General features: G+C 38.3%; 1 protein-coding gene across 2 annotated transcripts; it reads right to left on the bottom strand.

Moving 5' to 3' along the window:
- Positions 1-200: 200 nt before the first annotated feature.
- On the bottom strand, positions 201-24,061 carry WTAP (WT1 associated protein). 2 transcript variants are annotated; one of them, XM_027454287.3, is made up of 9 exons: positions 23,743-24,061; positions 20,237-20,274; positions 20,088-20,143; positions 15,336-15,394; positions 13,462-13,589; positions 12,164-12,214; positions 8,097-8,275; positions 3,263-3,417; positions 201-1,425 (listed from the first exon to the last, which is right to left on the bottom strand). In XM_027454287.3, exons 2-9 carry the CDS (start codon positions 20,264-20,266, stop codon positions 842-844), a joined length of 1,242 nt encoding a protein of 413 aa, XP_027310088.1. In that variant the 5' UTR covers positions 20,267-20,274; positions 23,743-24,061; the 3' UTR covers positions 201-841. The 2 variants fall into 2 exon arrangements, with proteins under 2 accessions (XP_027310088.1, XP_027310089.1); XM_027454288.3 differs by lacking the exon at positions 12,164-12,214 and having other exon boundaries at positions 23,743-24,057.

The raw sequence follows: 24,061 nt of genomic DNA, 5'->3' as shown, positions 1-24,061 counted from the left end.
ATCTGTAAATAAGAAAACCTGTAGAATAAGCACTAAAAGGCTGGCCTGAAACACTATAGCATACACACCTATAACCACAGGTACTTGGTATAAACTGTATCAACTGGTGTTGGCATAGGAACAGAGTCAATGAGAAGCAAGTACTGTAAACACACTCCATACAAATAAGTCAGGTAAGCCAATGCAGAACCATGAGGAAATTACATTATTAAAAGTTTTTATTTAGGTTTGGTCAGTACAGGTAAGATAATATTGGAGTCACAGAGCAATATGCATAAACAGGATACAACAGTTCTTAAAAACTGAGTAACTATGCACACAATCCATAAACATTCGGTCACCTAAGGAGAAAATGCACAGATGTATGGTGGGAAAAACTGTAATTAACACTGAAACTACTACGGGACTCCTTCAGTAAGTCCATCTTTTAGTGATAAAACTACTGTACTGGGCAAACTTGGCAGTCATAAACCCACAGCTATTATGACAAATCTCGAAGGTGGTGTGAGTATAACAGTATGAGTAAGAATGCCCTTACACAGCACAGGTTCTAGATATACACAGATTTGTACAGACATCATTTATGTTATACTTTATGGAAATAATTTCCATTTCAACTTCACATTAACTCATATAAAAATAACTTGAGCTACACAAACGTCTTTTTAGCAACATTCAACGTAATTAACTGTTAAAATTTCCAAAGTGGCAGAGGTATTGAAGCAAAAAGAAACCCACAAAAAGGCAAAATTTGTGACAAGTATGCACTAATTTAAACGGCTTCTGGACAGTATCCTCTCCCAATTTAAATGACACTGTATAAAAATGTTGCAGAAAAATGTTACAAAACTGAACCCTGCACATTTACACTGGAGTCCAAACCATTCTGGACATGACGAGAACCCACAGTTCTGTTACCTTTCATGCTCACCGTTTTCTCCTCTTGAGGATCATGATTGGAGTCTGTGTCATTTGAGTGGTGAGTGAGAGAGTTTTCACTGCCAGTGGGAGAGTCTACACTTTCATACCCAGTACTGAGTTGGTTTATGTAGCTACCACCTCCTCTACCAGTTCTATCTTCAGAGTGGTTGGACAGCTTATTACCATTCCCTGGAGAAGCCGGGAAGTCATCTTCTGTGCTGCTACCCTCCCTATAAAATCCAGGCCCAGACGTCCGCTGATGGGAGGAGCTACCATTGCTTGGTCCGTTAGCCAGGCGGCTGCAGTCTTTACCCACAGCCTCTCCCTGGTCTGTAGGCTCAGAAGATGGAGTCCTGCTGGTACCTGGGTTGGAGGCCTGGGACTGCTGCTGCTGGTACTGCGCCAACTGCTGGCGAGTCTCCTTCAACTGCTGCTGAAGAACTAGAATGGTACTCTGCATACCCTCTACCTCCTCATCAAGCTGGATGATGAAGTCATTCAACTCTATATAAAGAAAACACATTTGTTGCAAATACTTAATAACCGTTATGCAGCTTGAATCATCAAGACAATCACAACACAGTAACAACACGTTATGCTGAAGTTTTTCAACTTTTTCAGCCGTCAGATATGCATCATTTTTGATACTCTGCCTCTGAAGGAGGAAATGCGGAACTGGCACCTACATACTTTTCATACTACAACTTAGAATGTATGAGAAGAAATTGATTTCTGGACAAGAAAAGAGGATATCTGGAAAGCAGCTCAATTCCAACAATTAATGCTTTGCAACTGAATTCTAACATACCTACTTACCTGAAGTGTAAAATCTTAGCAGAAATACTGTAAAAGTGACCACAAACTAAATCACTATCTGATAGGTCTGAATGATGACAAAAGCCTATACAATAAAAAAAGATTGTAGTCACATTTCTAAGAATCTTCAACTCTTACCACTTCTATTTAATGGGACACAAATAGGGTAGACTTCTGTTGACACTTCTATCAACAAAAACACAAACACCCTGTGGAATTCTTATGTACAAAGAAAAATCTTCCACAATTGGGAGTGCATGTTGGAGCAGAACACATTTGTCCTGAAAAAGGAACACTGAGTCTTGAATTCAATTGCATCACTGACACAACAGAGCAAATAACACGCAAATTGATTAATGTAAAAAATTAGAAACCTGAAGTGTTCTCACTGCTATGGGCAAAAAAATAGCTAGGAAAAGTTGTACTGTAAGATTGCCATAGCCTTCATTCATATAGAGAAGAAGCACTAGAGGCTAAGAACATATTTCAATTCTGAAGCTTACTTTACTAAGCTACACTCAAGAGCAAAAATCCTTAAAGAATGCCTGTATTTGTTCCAGTTATGAATTTGATCATCTTGGTGCGTTAAAATAACTATTATCTAAAGAGTAGTTGAAAAGCAAGAGGTTAACTACTCCAACATAATTACAGAATCATTTACCTTAAGAATTTTCCTTACTATGTATCACTTCATCCTGTTATTTTCTCACAAAAATATGATCTACAGGAAAATATTTATCCTTAAACATACAGAATGTTACTCAGACAAATGCCAAATCAAGTCAATGCTATTTGAGGCATCAGTCGTGAAACAAATATCTCCAGGTTAACACTGTAACATCTAAATAGCTTGTCTCAAGATTTAGTGTAATAATCAGATAACGTGTTGTGTAACCTTCAACCAAAAAAGCATGTATTTCCATCAGGCACCTCAAAGAACACTGATTCTATGCTGAACTCTCAACTGAAGTTTTAATTTGCATTTTCCCCTCCATTTAAGTTACGCATGAGGTCAGAGTTTATAGATAATTTCAATTTAAGTTCATAATGCTGTAGAATTTGGACAGTGAACACAATGGGACATTTTAGTTCATCCGGTTACCTCATCAAAAAGTGCATTTCTATTATTCTCACATATTAAAGTGTTTGTTAAAGTGTTTTTTTCCTTCTTCACATAATTCCAAAATGTGTCAGAGTTAAAAAGAAGCATTGTTTTCATTGCATGCTTACCTTAACATTCCCTATTAAACAGCAAGACCTAAAGCACAAAACCCAGCAGCTCCATACTCAAACCCTGAATTACTGGAGCTGCAAATCCCACCAGCACCCCAAAGTTAGGTTTATATTGTCTTTTTTTTTTTTTTTTTTTTTTTAAATTACGGCTACCAGTGAAGACTTACGATGCTCATATTTTACTTGATACTGCCCTTTAATTCTGGCAAAAATTTTACAGTACCCATATCATTAGAACATTAAGCTAGCAGAAGTGCAAGGCAACTTCCATTTTCTTAAAAAAATCCCTTACCATCCTGACTGCTTTTAAGTTCCTCACTATATTTCTTCTGTAAAGCCAACTCTGCCTCAAGCTGTGCAATACGTCCTTGGGACAGCTGCCTTCCAAGCTCTTGATTCTCCTGGATAAGCATTCGACACTTCGCCATTAACTTTTTGCCTGTTTGGCTGCAAAGGAAAGAGCCATCTATCACAAAATGAATACAAAACCTTCAGTAATCTTCCTCAATCACAATTACAGACAAGAAGGAGATGCAATTTCTGCATGTCACAATTCAAGGAACATTATGCCTCAACATAATTGTCATAGCAGAAAGTCTCCCTATAGTTACCACATGCTGTTCCAATGTCAGCTGATCTTCTGTCGCTGTCCCATAAAGTGGAAGGCAAGTTTTATTACTGCAAATACGAATAAGCATATGTTCTTTTTTTGATACCAACATCTGGATTATCAGTTGCAAAATCTTGCATGTGCTATTTCTTAATGGAGTTAAATATTTGATTAAAGATGTGCCTTGTAATTGAAAAGATTAAGTACTGCATAAAAACTTGTAAATCTAATTATGAACAAAAACCTTCTTCCTTTATCATACTAGCAGAACTTACTAATAGAAGAAGGTTGTTTGGGGGAAAATATAAACCTTACGTTCATTTTTTATAGTGACATCCGTTTCTTCTTTGTGAGGCTAAGACATTCATTTGAATGTTGTCCAGGTGCTCTTGTTTAAAGAATGAGATGCATAGTTTTCAACTCCATTTATGTATTTGACAGCAGTGCACAGAGTTCGTTTCAAGATTCCTCTAGTCAGCTTTCGCTAAGCACATCTTGCATCATGGAGACAAAGTAAATTGGCAGGAAATTAAGGAATACGTGATACTCTATTCAGGATGACAGATTCAGATCATGGGTAATGTTTTAGAATATCCAGTTCCTGAAACAAATGGGCTGAAAAAAGTGTTTTGAACTGGCAAGATTTTTCTACTAAATAGGTAACATCACATCTTTAATCTTCATGAATAAATTTGCATTTTGAAGCATTATAGGAAGTAATATGCAAATTAATATATAGGCAATATGGCTGACTCCATAATATGGTTAAGAATTCAAGTCCTTCATGACTGTCTGCCAAAGTCAGAATAGCAACCACAAACAGTTCTTTTATAAGGCTGAGCAACATAATGAAGCTGTCTTTCTACAGAAGCGTAGGCTCTGTCAAAAAAAAAAAAAAAACAAGAACTTAAACAGGTTTGTTGTGAATTCAATGGCAGGACTTGCATTTTTTTTTTTTTTTAAGGTAGTCATTTAATTTTTAAGTGACAAAAAATAGACAGAAATTGAGGATTAAGAACGTAGAGTAGGAAATTTCTGCTACTGTGATTCACAGCCATGGTTCTCTCCTGCAACCAATACACCCAAGCAACGTAAAGAATTTGAAATCGTAATTTCCCTTATTGACTACCTTTTAAGCATTCAAGCCTTAAACAATTTTTTAAGCTCTGCCAAGACTGCCTCAGTAAGCATTTTCCAATTGGCTCTCCCAAATCTTTCAGATGGGCTGCTCCAGAAGGAATCTGGCTGTGTAAAGTCCTGGAAGCCTGTAACTCTGCTAAAGGCAGCAACCTGTTTTCTTTCTTGATGTGATGTCCAATGCCAGGTCCTTGAAGTTTAAATTGTGTTGATCTAATACAATCCAAGTAACACACTTAAGATGCAAGTTTTCTGACAGATGTTCATTCTGTGTAAAACAGGACCGCTTTGGAGACTGACCAATGTGACATAATCCAAAAGCTTTTAGGCAGACATGCAATGATTTCCAGGCATTTGCAGACTCCTGTAACTATATTCATCACTACAAGTTAAGTAAGTTCAAAGTGCTGAAGACACGTAACATTTCTCTCCTTCAAAAAACAGTGTCAATTGCAGAATTATGAAGTACCAGGTACTTGGAAATGGGACGATTTTAAAATCCCATTAATTCCTTCACGTTAGCTCCTGCCAAAATGTAAAATATTTATTACCTGTATATAAATTTGCATAGTTACCTATAATGCTGTTTCTTTCCATCACTTTTCCAGATGTTCTAAACTAGTGTTGCACCAAATAAACTCCCCTTGCAATTTACATAAAATACAACACATGCAAGAATATCAAATCCAGTAGCTATTAAAGTAATCCCTATTAACTTTAAAACTAAGTTTGGCATAGTTTTCACAAATCCATTTGAACATACATGCAGCAAAACCTGTAAGAATTAAATGGTTAGGTTTCAGAAGACAACTAGACTTTTTGCAAATGGCATTTCTACTAATTCTTAATCCAAACATATATTGTACGTATAAAAGTGGTTAAAATGGCTTGGTACAGCCATTCCTTTGATTATATACCCTTTTATTTCTCCCTCCACGCATTTGGCAATTATATTGCACACCCTTACCTATGGGTAAGGTCCAGAATTAACACTGGTTAAGGGTGCAGTCAACATGTTACCTCAAGAACATCAGTGAGGGATTTGAATAGGAGCATCAGCTCTTTCAAGAACTAGGCCAGGTGACATGAAACAAGACTAGTTGCATATAAGGATGGACAATTAAAACAAAGCGTGGGGCTAAGGAGGGCAAAGAATGAAAATACTATAAACACTTCACATCATCATATCTTTACCTTTCCAGAAAAAGTAAAAATCAGAACCAGTTATGAAAATAGCCTCAATTCTTTACCAGGAAATAAAACTTAATTTTCTCTACTCCAGCTACTGCATGTATGAATTCTCCACATTCACACCAGTGTGACTTCAAATTATATGATGCATATGGAAGTATATTGTAGCTATGGAAGTGACGAAGTCCTTTTAATACTTTTGCTTGAAGGAAATTGGTAGTAACTTGTGTCTCAGTTGCACACACACGATTAAAGCCTGAGAACTTGAGGAAACCAACCAGCCTCTATCTAGAGATATTTAAATAATTTTTGAACTCCAAGTTAAACAAGCAATCTGCATGGCATGCCTCTATCCGCACATTATAGTGAGCTTTACAAATGGCTTGGCAACACAATTAACAATTCATTAATGCAAGTCTTACCTCTGTTTTGATGCTAGATCATTAAAACCTTAGATACTGCTATAGCAAAATCATTCCAGATGTATCACTTTTTAAAAGAAAGTTTTTCTGAAGGCTTTTCTTTTGCTGTTAAATCGTTACTCATGCAAAAAAATAAATCTGCATAAGTACACTACTCTTCAATCCCATGTTAATCATCTAAAGCACAAACAGTTGAGATACTTCTAAGTTAAAAATATGTAGTGCCATTTTAGTAGAAATCATTCAAACAGAATACATCACCTTCTGTGACAGCTGGATCTTTTTCATTTAAAACTGAATTTTCTAGAATTAGACGGAGTCATAAAATATTGCCCAACTGATTAGAAAAACCAAAACCTTAGTTTACTAGAACTCAATTTGCTAAGATAAAAAAAATACACAAATGCTATACCAAATCTGCATTTCACTTTACACACCTCAGACATGCACTCCCAGCTGTCCCCAATTGCTACTCTTACAAGTAACTTGGGACAAAAGAACAGAGGCATCAATAGAGTAGCAAAGGTTCCTTCACTGATTCCACCAAGGAAAATGCATGCATTTAAGTTTTTGTGGCTTGTTAAAATAGTGTCTTTTTTTCTTCAGAGAACGAGACAATGCAGAAATAACAATCTGTTCGATTCTCGTTCATCCCAGGAGTTTCACAATACAACAGTATAACCAGTAGTGTTCCTTGAACTATATATTACAACTATTTCAAGGCACATTTTATATAGAAGTGCAATACAAAAAAAAACAGGTGTACAAAGGAATAAAAACACCCCACCAACACTGAAAACAGTTGCCATTGTGTGCCTTCTGTATTGAGCACTTGAGATCAGTTCTTAATATATAAGATCGAAAAAAGTCTCATTTCTGCATGAAAACATGCAGTGAAATACTTATCACAACTAGTTTTTCTTATACACGCTAGTTGTGATCAAATATATACTGCTTCCAACAACTTTAAACCTGCAATTAGATAGAACGTACATTCTTGTACAGTCCTAATTTTGAGGCGTCCACAGCATTACCAACCATCCAGAGAACAGTTTATTGTTTAGCAACATTGACTTAAGGCTCCGTCAAGTGCTGCGGAGCCCAGATGCTTAACAGTCAAATGTATACACTACCACTGACGTGATATCAAATAGCGCTCATGGCTATTCAGAGCTGTTTAGCAAGTAAACTCTTTAATGCAAAATTCACCTCATTGAGTTTTGACCCAGCAGTTCAGTGAACAAGCAGGAAGTCCACAGTCTTATTGGCAAAACTGACTTACAGTGTCTATAAGTCACTAGGCTCAAGGTTAAGAGCGAAGCATATTCCATTTCTACATTTTACGGGAATTTTACATGTTCAATTCATGATTTATAATCTCTAGGTTCTCTCTCCTCCAAACTGTCTGTAGACACAGTGTGCCACAGACTTAAGACTTCTGTTTTTCCCTCTATTTTCTTCAAATAGAACAATTTTGCAAATGTCTACATGTTCTAGAAAAGATTTTTTTTCGGAGATGGCCATTTCTTCAGAATAGTCCGACGCCGTCAGGCCTCTGAAGCAAAGGGGGAGAAAAAAGCTGAAACACAAGGTTCATCTGGTAAGTTTTACATTAAGCATTACAAGCTGGACAGTATAAGAATGTGGCTTTTGCCTCAAAACGTCTGAGTCTTGGTGTGGAAACGAGTACTTGGCTGTCCCACCATAGCATTCTCGTAGTGGGACTGTCAGGGAAGTCTTGACTGGGGAGTATTTGTTTTGTTTACCTATCAGGCGTAAATTTCCAGGCACTCAGTTCATTTTGGGCTTGTTCCAGTTTGTCTTTAGTCTGTTCCAGTTCACCTTTCATTTTTAGGAAAAACAAGTTGATGGCTGGGTCCACCATTGTTGATCGCAGTTGGGCAACACTAGGCTGCTGGACTTGCTTGAGGTACTGAATCTGATTCTGTACAAAATAAGAAAAAATATTTATTTGTATATCATTCAATACAATTTTATAGTCATTCAGATACAATTCCAAGTACTTATTCTGAAGGTGACATGAAGAACGTTGTAAGAACATGTCCTAACTTGAAAAGGGGAGGATAAAAATCACTTTTGCCCATCTGGGCTCTATCAATATGCATGTTCGCACAACCTCCCTGCCAAGGCTACTTTCAAGGCAGTTTATTTTTTTTTTTTTTTTTTTAAGTAAATCTTCTGACTTGTTTTGTACACGTAAGTTTACCTTCACCCAAAAAATGACTGGAACATTGTAATTTGCCCTCCCTTTTAAAACTGCCTGCAGTCTTTTGAGGAAAAAATATACAAAGAATTGTCTGCTTAAAACAGATGACTAATTCCCATATAACTTTAATGAAAATTTATTCTGAAACATTAAAGTTACTGTTGATAGCATTTTTAAGCAGCTATAAAAAAAAAGTTTTTACCACATTTCCAAAAAAAAAAAAAAAGGAATTGCTTATAATGCAAGTTTGCTTTTTTTTTTTTCTTAAAAACATTAATACATCAATTAACCACATTTTAGTTGATTTGATTCACTTGCAATAAGAAAAATCTTGCAAATAGTCATAGAAGTTTCAGGAGTAACTACGAGATTGTCTTTTAAAACCAGCATTCATTAGTAAAATTTTCAATATACTTGAACAGGATTAATTTTTTTGAAAGCACCTCAAATTTTTATCTCATCACAACAGGCAATCTTAAAACTGACTACTACACAGCAGTGCACAGACTAGACTACTAGTGCATGTTTCGAACCCAGCTAATAAGTAAAAATCACAACAGCCTGCACTGACAGTGTTCATTCTGAAATTCAATTTATTATGCTCCTTTTATTACACATTTGTCACCAAGAAGTAAACAAAGTTACACAAGATGAAAAAAGAAACATTAATTCAAGGTCAAGGGTTTTGCCTTCTGCTGCCAACAAATCTTGTGACCAGACTGACAGCAACAAATTTGATGAATAGTACAAGCCATCACCAGCAAAACTAAGGGAAAAGTCTCCCCCAGCACTTTGCTTTACTTCAAACAAGCAGCACAGTCAAAAGCAGTCAGTTTAACCATTTCACTGTATATATAGCTACTGTTTATCAAATCTTTCACACAGCAATAGTGAAAATATAAGTACAAACATCTTTATTTATTTAAAAAATGTGCAGTAGCAATCTCAGCCACTTAATGATTTAGGAAGAGCTCACGTTAATGTATTTAACAAATAGCAACAATTCTTGAATTTTATTTCAAATATGTGATCTTCAAAGTTATTGAAATGTCTAATATATTTCAAATTTACTTCACATTCATTTAGTATTACTGAAATATATTTGAAACAATCATCGCATTTTTTCAATGTAACTTTAAACATAGTAGTCTGTGTCCAGAAAGAAACAGAAAGGGAGCAAAGCACTATGTAAAAAATGCTTTCAAGAAATACAGCACTCAAGAACCCACCCACACAAGTATTACTTAAAAAACAGAAGCCCGAAGTAAGATTATCCTAACATTTCTTGGATAGCATTTTATCCCTACAGGATTTTCATCTCAACAAATGTACAAAGTGATACTCATTGAGTAAGAAGTTATTTATTTAATTTACTGTTATACCCACTGAAGTTTCTGATGTTTGCACTAACAGAAGTATTTCAACAGCCTGCTGTTCTTTGTGAGGGCTAGCACTAGCAGAGAGTGAAACCCCTGGTTTATCAGTGATCTGCGCTCATACAGACAGGCCCAGCAGCTCAACCTCGGGCTAGAGCTACATACACAGGCATAGTCATGACCATTGCCAGACTCCAAGACACTCTTGTTCTAACACTCAAAACACCTATCGGCTGTTCATGTTTCCAAACATAAAAGCAGACACTTCCTTATACTTTTCAAAAGCCTGTAACCTTTGTATTATCTTTGTTTGCTCTAAACCCAAGGCAAGAAAGTAATGAAGTATTCTAGATAGGACAGCACGCTGTGCAGGTTTTTGTTTGGGTGGATTTTTTGTTGTTAAGACAGGCAACTGCTTTCAACACCTCTGCTTCTCACGGTCTTGAGAACAGCTGACGCCTTTCAGCCAAGGTTGTCCAAAGATATTGACACAGAACAGACCGTCTGATATCAAGAACTCAAACAGAAAACAGATGCTTAAGAAGTGCAAGCAATCTAAATAAGCACAGATTTAAATCCTTCTTATAAGAAAGGATTAGAAAGGAGTAGGAGTAGAAAGGAAGAAACTCAATAATGAAGAAAAACAAGAGTTGTAACCTAAACCACAAGAAGTTATGGAGAGTAATTACTATCTCAGTACCACAGTCCAAATGCATCCACGGGAAGCTTCCGTACATTATTGGTCCCAGTTCCATGGAAAAACTCTGAGGATCAAGTATTTCCAAATACCTGTCCACTACAGTAGCTAAGCAGTAGCTTCAGAGTGGGGGTCAAAGCCTGTCCTTGAAGTAGCAACCACCACCCCTGCTAGAAGTAAAGCTCCATGTAGAGACAGCAGTCAACACCTTGCCTGTGCATCCTTAAGGACAGCAGCCTCTCTTGGGTGGGGTTTGGGGGAGAGGACCAGAGGGGAAGTTGTTCTTGCTATGGGGAAGGTAGAATAAGGCTGTTGCTGACGATGGGGCACTCGAGTTAAACTCAAACTGCAAATGAGCCCTTTAGCTAGCCATGAGCTATGCAAAGGAAGTTTGCAACACCGGACTCTGTAAGCTCCTAGCTCAAAAGAAACCCAGGTACTCTGCAGCTAGATTGAGCAGAGCCCAATAGAGGATGCAAGTATGTACTCAACTACCATCTTGTTCCTACAAAAGAATGGAACAGAACCAGAACTACTCTGACATACATACCTTCAGATCTTTAAGAACAAGAAGACTGGTAACTTTTATGAGTTAAGTGGATTTTGCTGTGTTTTGTCTTTTAAAAAGAAGGGCACAAATTAGAACAGCAACCAAGACAGTCCATTACACCCTATTTAAAACAGGACTAGTATATTTTAACTAGTGAATTGTTTTACACACTGGTAATCAGCAAAAGCACTTGCATCTGTCAACTACTGTTATTTGAATATGGTATTGTATTTTTGCATTTTCATCCATTTAAAATTCACAAGGCTTGTTTTATACTTACAAGCTTGTCACATTCGTGTCCCACTAATGCATTAAGAATAATGCAAAATGTATTTTAAAGTATTATATGTATTTTATTATATGCATTTTTAAGCAACTTGACACCATAAAAGCTGCCTTTTCAATTAAGATGTGATAGAAAACAAGGCTTATGTAAATAACTCAGTGTCACTGGTATATCTAACATGTAAACACTGATCTTAAAACATGGTTAACTATGCTAAAATTACGTTATCTTATGGACATGTTATTTGATATATCAGATTTATCATATGGTGACTAGTTTTTGTTCATTTATGAAATCATTTAACAACTTTTAGTTTAGCTTTGCAGTTCACACAATAGGATTTATTTTTCTGCTGTTCTTTCATTGGAACAATACAAGCCAAGAAGTCCTCCAAAATGTCTTTGAACTGGGTGATGTTCACCCCTGGGCTGCATTAAGAATGCTGATAGCAGGTGGAGGGAGGTGATCCTTCCTCTCTACTCAGCATTGGTGAGACACACCTGGAGTGCTGGGTCCAATTCTGGGCTCCCCAGTACAAGAGAGACATGGACATATTAGGGTGAGGCCAATGAAGAAGGGTCATGAAAGCAATTAAGGGTTTAGAGCATCTGACAAAGCAGCAGAGGCTGACAGAGCTGGGACTGTTCAACCTGGAGAAGGAAAGGCTGAGGGGGATCTTACCAATGTGCATAAATACCTGATGGGGGGGGTAAAGAAGGCGGAGCCAGGCTCTTCTCAGTGGTGCCCACTGAAAGGACAGAAGGCAATGGGCACAAATTGAAATACAAGAAATTCCATTTAAACATAAGAAAACGCTTTATACTGTGAGGGTGGTTGAACAATGGCACAGGTTGCCCAGAGAGACTGTAGTCTCCATTCTAGGAGACACTGCAAACATGGCTGGGCAGCCCTCTGTAACCTACTCCAGCTGACCCTGCTCTGAGCAGGTAGCTTGGTCTAGACAATATCTGCAAGTCCCTTCCAACCTCAGTGGTTGTGATTTTTATTTTTAAACCACTGCAAAGCAAGTTTTCTTTTCATACCAGTACTTACTACGGACTAATGTCATCTTACGGTAGTCTTAGGAGCAGTGAAAATAATGCGTACAGATTTAAGCCTTACACTGCTATACCTGACAGTTCTGGACACCTACAGCAAAAAAGGAAGAAAAGCTAGAAGAGGACAATAACAAAAAGCAACAAAACTTATTACTGCTGTTGCACAGAGCCTATAATCTTCATAAGAGAAGCTCTCAAGAATATGTTTCACAAACCATCAGTAAGAAACTTACTACAATCTTCTCTCAGAAACTGCCAGTTAAAGAAGCAGGTGGAAACGATGTTAAAAAGGTGATCCAAAAAGTTAGAAGCCCCAGATTGGCAACAGGCTGTTTCAAGGAATCAAAACTGAACAGAAAGCCTCAGAAAACCACGGAAATAAAGGAGAGAGAAACAAAGACATTCAGGGCAAAGAACATCAGAAACCCTACAAAGCAGGCTGACAAAGTTCAAAAGGATTCCCTCCAAAAAAGTCAGCAACTCTTTTCCTATCATGTCAGTAGCTTTTTTCCCCTACCTAACCAAAAGGATGCAGAAGCTAGCTATCCAAATACAGCATACAGACCAGTATAAAAACTCTTAAATAAAATTCAGTATACCACATCTTATCCTAAGGTTTCAGTATGTTCCTGCACTCGGTGATAGTTAGAAGTAACATTTCTGGTAAAGAAGCACAGCTCCTAAATGCTATAGAGCAAGCATTGCAATACCTTTCCAAGGACAGCTGCTGCTGAAAAATCAACCAAAATAACCAATATTAAAAAAAATTTTAAGAAATTATCTTCACTGATTGAGTGAAAGCTTAAGTGTCCTACCATTTTTAAAGCACAGGAACTGGAATGCTGTAGATGTATGAAAAATGTAGCACATGGTTACTCTTAAGGGCAGATATTCCTGTAACAGTCTAAGCTAACCCTTATCCTCTCTAAATACTTACAGTACACTCTTGCATCTCCTGTTCTTTAGTTGCCAGCCTCATGACCAGAATATTTTCTCTTCGGGCAGATTCTTGCTGTTGCTGTTTCAACTTCTCTTCAGATTCTCTCAATCCCGTCACATCATTAGCTAATAGAATTAATAAAACAAAGTACATTTGATAGCATCCTCCCATGAACAGTTTAAGCCTAAAGACAGCTAAAAAAATATAAAAACCAAATTCAAAAACAGGAGAGCTAAGTAAGTATGACTGTAATTAGCACAGATTAAGAAGATCAAGTGTTAGAAAAGCTTGACAAAGCTTGATTTTGAATATGTCTTTCTAATCCTTCCTTAAGACTTAAAACTAAACTTCTGAAAGTTTCTATGCTTATACAAGAATTAATTTTTAAAGTGCTTATTTAACCAACCACTCTGTCCTTTACCACTACTACTTGCAGTCTGAAATTGAGGTAAGATGGAAATGTCTTGTTATCTACAACACATTCACAGTGCATAAAACAGTGCTATTAGCAGTCAATTCTCAAAGCGATCTCAGCACTCAGAGTAAACAGTAGGAATGACACTGGAAAACTTCAGAAATGGCAGTTTCGTCACAGCTATAAGAGTTCTGATCCATGAACATTTATAAAAGTTTATATATGAAATATTAGAGAAGGCCAAATTATTCTACTGGGAACGTGCGAACAGCCTGGTACAAACAATACATTCACTCTATCAGAAATAAAATAGAAAGTTGGAATAATTATGTTGTGAGGTTGTGTTTGTGTGGTTTTTTCCCCCCCCCCAACTACTCAAGAATTATGTACTTCAAGTATGAACTAAGAACATCACAACTCACTTCAGGACAATTACTTCTATTTTTTGTTGCAGATAATTCAATAATACTGATAACTAATGCTGGTTACGCATTAGAGTTTCTAAAATTGAGAAACTGGGGACATTAAAAAAAAAATCTATCTACATTAGGACATTTTTCCCTGAGATGAAATCAACTGCTTACATTTGCTTTACTTTAGTCTCTCCAAAACTCAGATGAGAGACGGCAATAGATGAAGGATGTAACAGAGGTAACAAGGAACATCTGCCTGGACTGGCAGAAAAAACCTTCAAAAGCAGCGCTATCACTGCCACCAAGACTCTGGGTATTTTGACTGACAAGGTGAATAGAAATCAGGAGAGCTTCTAGCTGCTGATGCTACTTTTGCATGACTTAGGACTGGTGATCCAGTCACTTCCAGAATGTATTCAGACTCTTATTTAAGAGTATGCTGATGTTTTCTCATATTCTCTCTTTTTGAAATACTGAAGTAGACCAAAGTTTTAAGACTACCTAAAACTGACATTCAAATAGCTAATTCAACTTCCCAAATGAGATAAAAATCACTTGGATATTAATTTTACACCTTTAACTCTACAAACACCATCTCCCCTCCCACATGATTTACAATCCTGTGGAAATACTGAAAGGACAAACATTCTAAGTATTTTGGTAGACAAAAACTTTTCCTTCCTATTGCACAAATCCTGAAAATACATATATTTGTGGGGTTGTGTTCTGGGTCTTTTTTTTTTCCTAGCAGTCCAGGTACAGATGGTCCCATAGATTCAGTAAAAGAATTTAGAAGCCATGCAAGATCTGCAAAGAAAATAAATGGCTCAGAAAACTGCAAAGCTTACACCAGGAGGAACAGGGATTTTTCTGACAAATACCACAACTGTCTATTCCTAAGGAAATATTACTGTTATTTTTAATAATAATGTGACAATAGAGTATCTTTCTAGAACTGTCAGAAATTATAAACACTACTTGACCACTCTGCTTTATACAATCATTCGGGTAAATAATACCATTTTGAAACTTTACAAACTTACAATTAAGATCTGTGTACTTGCCCTCCAAAGCTTGCACGTATGCTTCATACTGTTTCCACCTATCGCAGAAAGAAAAAGATTTTCCTGAAGATTAGTTTATTAAATCAAGACATTTCATTCCTAAACAGAGTATATTTGTATCACAATCAGAAAACATTAAGAGATACGTAACTTGGTAAAAAGTTTTACAGAAAAAAATCCACTTTGCAACTCAAAAGGATAAAAATACAGCTGTCCATTACCACCTAAAATTTACACCTTAAAAAATTCTTGTAATATATCTAATATTAGAATCCAAGACTTAGTTATCTGTGCTAAGTACCTAAGATGCCTCTCGTTCTCAAAGCAGACCAAAACAAAACTCTAACAGAAACCATAACACAAGGACAACACATCTGTTACCAGGCGAGCAGCAATGCAAGCAGAAGCATATTACAACAGTGTAACTTGCAGTCTGTTAGTTACTCCAGCTCATTTAAACCAAGACCACGCTGGTAATATTTATTGCCCTGCTATCCGTTTAATAACTCTTTTAAGGCATGCTATTTAAATGATCCATCCAGAAAAACCTCACACTTAAAAACAGCATTGCATTTAGTACAAACCATCAAATCAGTAGCAAATAAAGTCCTGAGTAAAGCTAACCATTACATGCCTTGCCAACAAAGTTCACAGGATGGATTGTGGGTGGGTTTTTTTTTTTTGGGGGGGGGGGGGGGAGAGGGGAGGTGGTGATGGTGGTTGGTATTCATTAGGGTTTTCCTATTTTGGAGATGGTGTTCTACAAGAAGTACTCCTAATTGTGTATACCTCGCTACAGTACAATACCAGAACATGAAATAAATTGATCTAATAATTTAGTTATTAGAGACTACAGAAAGGAATGGTTTCTATTCCCTCCCTCTCAACTTACTCTTTCCCTCCACACCTATTCTGTGCCAGACCCATCGTAACCACTCTACTTTAACCTCCCTAACCTAAAACAATACCACCTCAAACAAAACTGTAATACCTACATTATTTTTGATGTTACAGTGAACTCAAGCAGCCCAGTAAAGGGCCTGCAAAACATCTGGTCTATAACAGCAAGTGAGATCACATCAGTGTGAAAAACAAAAGCAAGCACATGGTCTCTTCCTTCTGGCAACAAGAAAATTTTCTCTCTTCAGCTGAAGAAGAAATCAGCATGAATTAACTCTTTCAAAGCTCTGTAGGAGAGCACCAGTGTTCCCACTTAATCCTTAAATTCAGCATCTCTCTGCTCTGAAAACAAATATAGTTAGAAACAAAGGTTTCATAATTTGACCACTAAAAGTTCAACATTAACTATGTCAACCCTCAAAAAGTGCAACTGAAACAGTCTACTAAATAGCAAATCTGAAAAGAACCTGTATTTGTCTTGAAAGAATTACATAAGAGAGTAAAAAAGCTGGTCTTCAAATACAGCTGAACGATTAACTTCTGAGTTATGTCCCCCAGCCTGAAAATAATAGTTCTCTGAGAACTGCGACCTCTTGATTGGTAACAGAAGCTATACAAAGAGTGAGTGAACTGAAACACAAGTTATGCAGATGGAACAGACCACCATCAGAAAGAAAACATGTGGCCTGTGGTGACCAAGTAAGTCAGAGGTAATAACTCTAATAACTCTAGGTCACCTCTCAGTGAGCCTTAGTATTTAAGCAAGGGCTGAAATCCTGGAAGAGAAAACACAGAGCTCATTAGACCATGTCATGGATTTACAAGTCATGTGCCTACCTACTCCTCTAGAAAGGTGACACCTCAGACAAGATTACTTATCTTGTTTTGTAAAAATGCACAAAACCTTGTGCTTGGAAATGAACTGCTACAGTTTTCACATTTAAGAAACTGTACAGAACAAACTTCTGAGCACCATACTGGCACTGAGAAGTCTTCCAACAATCAAGCCACAAATCTTAAAAATTGAAGTTTTTCTTATCACAGCAGCTTCAAATTCATACACAAGCATGGTCTCAATAATTTTGGTACAACTACAAAAGATCTCAGGAATAATTTTCTCTTCTAGCAATGTTTTTGACTCACTGCAGGCAAAACAGCTAGCAACAAAGACAAAAATCAGAAGTAGGCTTGTTTCATGCTACGTTTTTTAAAAACCATTAAAACAATCTATGAAGCTAAAAGCATCAAAACAAAAAATGAATTTTAAAAACATCCATATAAATCAGATAGATCATTCCTACAAGTAACTTAAGCTCCAAAACATAAGCAGATACATAGATAGGCCCTTAGTGAAGGGGGACCGATTCCCTTTCAACCCAACTTGTAGTTGTAATTTTGACTACAGAAATATCTGATGTATATTCATCTCGGTAATCACCAAGATTTTTTTTTTTTTTTTTTTAACTCAAAATATTTACAAAATATATTGACAAGACAGTTTCTTGAGAACATTTCTGAAGGCAGCATTGCACCTCAGCCATTCCAGAAGTGATTGGCTTTATGTCCATGCTGGTTGGAAGTCAGTAAAAGCACTGTATTTCATCAGAACCGCTTGTGTAAATAGAAGTACTTCAATATTTTACATACTAACGACTTGGATAAACCATCAGGGGAACACTGAAACAGTTTTTTAGCTATAGGTCCTTGGCAACTCCTCCTCCACAAAATGACAGCGTGGCTTCTAGCTACCTACTGCATTAAAGAGAAGGAGAAAAGAGCAGATGAGCCCATCGCCACAAATAAGACAAAGAAATCCCCAGAAGGCTAGACTGAAAGGTTTCCTGTTTGTCCTGCTCACTTTGTCAATGGAAGTTTGTTCACTTTTGCTACGTGCTTTGTGGAAAAGAACAATTAAGTTCTGACTCAATGCACAGGAACTGACAGAAACAGCACCTTGCACATGTAAGTATTCTACCAGTGCAAATTGCACAGGGGTGATGATGCATATAATACCAAAACCACGGATGACATACACCAGTATCTTAGAAGGATTTGTCCTGCCAACACACTGACCAAAGACAAATTCCAACTCTTATTTTAAGATGATATACTGGTGGTCAACACAGGTTTTTCTTTCTATGTCTGAAAGTAGTAGAGGTGCTTTTGATTAAAATAATATACACTATGATGTAACATCTTATTCCAACCTACACAAGAAGTTAGCAGTTATAGTTAATTACCAGTTTCACGTGAAGTCATAAAGAAAAGCAAACATAGTATACATCCTTTAGTTATGTACTCAAATGAAAGAGAAAGAAGTGTTCTTAACACTGCTGAGTACTAACAAATGAAACATGGCCAAAGTGGCATGTAAGTACAGACAGCTACTGTCCTTAAACCAATAAGGAGACCTTTTTAAGAACAGAAGTTGCTTTGTTTACTCTAAGAGGAAGACAATAGCAACACAGCTGTCACCAGCAAATTCCCTCCTTTCTCTTCATTAACTCAGTTTAGCTGCTGTCAGACTTTACCTCCTCGGGCAGATTCTGCCGCATTCTCCCTTTATTAAACCCTAGAAATCAATCTCTTCTAGGGCAGAAAGTAACCATTGCAATACACAAACTGGTTACAGTTGGAAAACATTTTTTTTTCTTCATACAATCAGGATTCAAACCACACAGAAGCTATGCTTTGATAGAAATTTTGAGCATAGCTTTGGAGACTTTCAAGTCTGCTACTCCCCTAAGACAATCTTGAGTATGAAAACTAAGTATGAAAACTTCTGTAAAAGGTTCCTAAGACCGAAATCACCTAACATCAAAGAAGCATTTTCCTACTATTTGAAAACCTTATTCTTTACTACCCAAAAAGCAGGTATTTGAGCAGATGAAGCCTGAGGCCAGTTAGAAACATATGAAGAATGACTATATTGATCCCACTGGAAAAAAAAAGTCACTCCAGTAGTAGCTAGGAGTTTCCCCAAAAGAGGGACTAGCTGATCAAACAAAGTGTTATACTTCTTGTATCCTCACGTTTCTACAGTTTAAGTCTAACTCATTTATGAGATGACAGTATTTAACCAACTGGAGAGACTGTTAAATGCAAATAATTTACAATGTACAAAGAGCCAAGATCTAAAGTTTACTCAAATGCACAAACTATTGTAAGCAGATAAACAAATGACCTGCAGATGCCTACTTTACTTAGTTCCTTCTTTATCAATCAGGAAATTCAGGTATATAAATCCTGTAAAACAAACTTTGGTCTCTCTCCCTGTTTTTTTTTGTTTTTTTTTTTAAAAAAGCAAGCGGTCTTTATCACAGAATCACCTATTTCATTTTCCCTGGTGGCCCTTGACTTTCTGTAAGGTAAAGAAAAATATAACCAGGCTCTTCTTTAAGCAAGCTCTAGGGGAAAATCTCATTTTTAACGTTTTATTGTTAGCATCTGAACAGGCTGAAAAGACAACTAAATGCACCAAGATAACCGAAAACACAGTAGGAGTAAGCAGTTGACATTTTTGTGATGTTTAAAAGTAACTTGCTATCTAGCAAGGAATGTAAGCAACCTTGTCTTTTAAAGTCACAAATAAAGAAAAAGTAACTCCTACTCATGGATTAGAAAATACTGCTCAGAATTTTCTTCCTACAGAAAGTGCTTCCCCCCAAACTATAAATGAAAACATTTCAGACTATGAAAATCTTACAGAAAATGTATCACAAGAAGGCTAAGTGGGTCTCCAGAACAAGAGCGTTAAAAACAATGGCAGTGGGAGGTGACATCTTCAAGAGTTTGCTAAAGCATTGCAAAAGAAGAACTCTGTCACTATACCTTAGGATAAGCTCATCTCTAGGCAAAACCTTAAAATCTGCTTCACTAAGGCGAACCTGTGGAGCAAAAGGAGAAGCACAATTTATCAAGCTGTCATAAAAATGGGGGGTGGGGGGAAAGGAGTGTCACAGAAGTATTTTTAAACATACCTTCTTCGGGAGAGGTTCTTCATTCGTCATTGTGAACTCTGAAGGGAGGGAAAGAAAAGGAGTTTCATTTAGTGTAGTTACTACTGGATGTGAAATACTCAGCAAGTAACACATTTGCATTTCCAGTCTTAATTTCATCTGTTTGGGATATCAGACTAGTAAAATACTGGTTCCCCACAACGCACAGTCAGCGTACAATACAGTACTATGACAACTATACCGCTGTAATCTAGACATAAAGTCAGACTATTTTTTTCCCTAAAAGTTAACCAAGACGACTTTCTTTAGTGTCTAAAAAGCCTATCAGTAATCAATTTTTCCTATTTAATTAAGGGTGAACTACCCAACTTTGCCCATATTTGTTTAGATCAACGAACTGGCATTTCCTATGTGCCCATAACTATTTGCCATTGCCTTTTACAAGGCAGAGCATAACACAGAAGTGATAAAAGCAAATTATGCTGCTACTTTAATACTTCTTTGGAATAAAGCTAATGATTTGAGAACACTACCACTAATATTTGGACTATACCAAAGTAACAAGTTCTTTTTAAACACTCATTTTTAAGATTCTGACAAATAGGAAGCATTAAGCAGTTAACTTAAAACCCTTTACCTTCTCAGTAAGGGTAGTGTGTCAAATAAATGACTTGGGTACATCATCAAATTCAACTCCTCTTGTGTGTATGCACTATAACAGGATTGTATTGTGTTATGCTAACTGTTCACGCTTCCTTGACTTACTGGACATACTTCCTTACCTCTAATGGATACATACTTTGTATCACTGATAACATAAAATATTAAGCCCAAAAAGATCATAAACACACAGCATCACAAGCACATATTTCACAGTGAAGTCAAGCTTACTAGAGGCATGCACCTTTGCAATATGCCAACAAAAAATTGCAAATATTGAGGATTTGACAGACTTGTAAAATTGTTGCAATAGATATGTACCAGAAAAGGGGCATGGCCAACTCCTTGGTAGCCAACACTTAGCTTCACAAAAGAAAAAAAAATGAACAAACAATTTAGTCAAAAAAAAACAAAAAAAACTTTTCTCAAAGACTTGCAAAAGTTAAATCGATTCATTGGGTGCCTTTTTTAGTGCACCTAAGATACTTAGTGCAAGTGCTAAGAGCCCTGCCACTGCCCATAAGACAAATACATGCCAAATGAAGCATACTCCCTTCAACCTATGCTAACCATTGTCAAATACACAGTATTCCACCAAGTAAGAATATCATTAAAAAAAAAACAACACACCACATACAGTACACAGCTGAAACAGATTCCAAGCCCTCCATAAAATAAAAGCTGACATCAGAATACGTGGGGAAGTTTCTAAAAGCATGCAGCAGAAGCATCTCGCTGATGAGTGGCAGCTTCCTGTTCCTGTACTTCAGCACAGACACTGAATTGCTTCCCCAGTGCAAAAAGTCCTCTCCTCCCACAGTAGTTGCTCAGTCATTTTGCTTTAACTTCTGGCTGCAGCTCCTGTTTCACCTCCTGTACGCACAAGAGGCTAGTAACACAAACTTGCTTGTGCTGAACTCAGTCATTCACACTAAGACAGAATAGCTCAAGAAGGAGAATGCTGGAGTCCCCTATATTTAGGTTGCCTACCTCACCCATTATACTTTTCTTAAGGAGTAAAGATTCTAAAATTTTTTTTAAGTGTTTGGAAGCAGCCTTGAAGACTTCAGTTGGAATCAGGTCCTTCAGGGCAACAAACATTATTTTTGTACGTTTCCCAGAACTACAGTTAGCATCAATTAAATCATGCATAGCTGATGCCATTATTTGCATGTTCCTTCAAAAAGGAACAGAAGCACACAAATACCAAAAAAGGTGAGTTTGCCCAATCGCTTGGCTCATGAACCCTGCTGCAGCATATAACTATGAACACTTGAGCATTGCCACAATTGTGACTAAAAAAAAATTAAGTCTGATGCTCCATCTAAGGCTGGGCTACCTTGCATCTCCATACCCAGCACACAATTCCAGCACTTAATCCTCCACAACAGCATCAGACCAGGCTACACAAACCTCTTTACAAACGCTCTCTCTTGCTTTCAGATAAGATCCTTTAACAGAAGTGATGAAGACAGAAGTTACAGGCCACAGTATTACAGAAGTTAGTCTTACTGTCATTTCTTTTCCCTTGTAGCAATAGAACTAGAAAAAAAAAATACCGCCACTAAAAAGCTTACTGTAAGTACGTGTATTCAACAAGTTACTTTAGAAAATTTAGGCTGATCACGTGTATGGATAAATAATAGTATTCTTTCCGTATGTGTGAATTTCACATCCCTACTCCTGTGCAACAGTTTGAGGACATACAGAAACTTCCAAAAAGCTTCGGGATCTATTATTGCTCTAGGTTGTTTCCACCATTGAACTCAGTGTTCTCTGGCAGCATTACGAGCATCAGGCGGATTATATCACTCAGTTGTCAGTGATTTGCCTTAGTTCTTTCTGTTCTTTAGCAGATACATTTAGAAACTACAGACAATAACATGACAACTAAAGTGTTCGCTCTTTGAATTTAATATCGTAACTTTTCAAGCGCTGTGCAGCGAGATGCTTTTCATCATTCATCTGCCCCCTGAAAGAGCGATGATCCGTCTGCTATGCAGTTCAGATTTTGCAAGAACATGACAAAGTGCTCTTTTCTACAGGAACAGGAACCGATGAAAACACTGTTCCCACACAGCCTGCTTTTCCATGATTTATATAATGAACAGCTTAACCGTACTACCCTCATTAAGCACCTGATTTTTGAGAAATGTAAGCTGTTACACACCACTCCTACATCTGCTCCTAGCAACGAACAACACGAAACTGTATGCCGTGCCTGACGTTGTCATGGGTACTAACAGATCTTTTGCAGAATTTCATCAAGTCGTGGGTTTTTATTGCAATTCAAATACGGAGACTAAATAGAGAAAGCGCATTGTAGTTTTGTAAGCTCTGGTAGCGGGTATGCCTTTCGGTAGGGTGTTTGGGAAACACAGGATATAAATAGGAAGAGGTAAGAATTTAAGTATTTAAATATTAGGTGTATGCGAAGTGTTGGTTTACTAGTTACACCTGAACCAACTGCTCCTAAAAAAATAAAAACACACGCACAGGGCGGCCCCACCCCGCCCCGACCCCCCGGCCCGTGCTGACTGCACCCCCAGCAGCCGCGCTGCGGCCCGGCCCCGCCTTCGCCTTCTGCGCCCCGGCCCCGCGCCAGGCGCAGCCGCAGGCCTCGGCCGGGCCCCGCCGCCCCCAGCCCCACTCCCGGTCCCGGCCCCTCGCGGGCCGCCCCCGCTCCCCTCTCCCCGGGGAAGGCCGCGGCCGGGCCCGGCGGCAGGAGGCCGCGGCGAGGCGGCGGGGCCTGGCACAAAATGGCTCTACGGCCCTGCCGCTCCTCCCCCCGGCCAGGCGAGGGACGGAGCCGTAGGGCTCGGAGCCCACCCCGGGGGGGGAGCAGAGCGGCGGGGCCGGGCACTCACCTGCGGCCCGCGGTGCGGAGGCGCCGCTCTCCCGGCACGGCAGCTGCACGGGCCGCGCCCGTCACATCGAGGGCGAAACGCCGCCGCGCCGCGCTGCCGGCTCCAGCGGGGCTCCGGAGGCCGGGGGTGGCCGCCGCCGTTGCTGCTGCTGCTGCCGGTACTGGTGGTGGTGGCTGTGGTTGTTGTGGTGGTCGCCGCCGCCCCGCGCCCCCCTCCCCGTGCTCCTGCCGGCCGCGCGGCCCCGCGCGCCGCTCCCGCCCGCTCTTTCTTCGCGGGGGCTCTGCGCTACAAAATGGCGGCCGCGGAGGAAATGAGCGCC

This window comes from Anas platyrhynchos, chromosome 3 (genome assembly GCF_047663525.1).
Source record: "Anas platyrhynchos isolate ZD024472 breed Pekin duck chromosome 3, IASCAAS_PekinDuck_T2T, whole genome shotgun sequence".
Lineage (NCBI taxonomy): Eukaryota > Metazoa > Chordata > Aves > Anseriformes > Anatidae > Anas > Anas platyrhynchos.
Note: the sequence above shows the minus strand (reverse complement) of the source record. Positions and strands in the feature narration are given on the sequence as shown.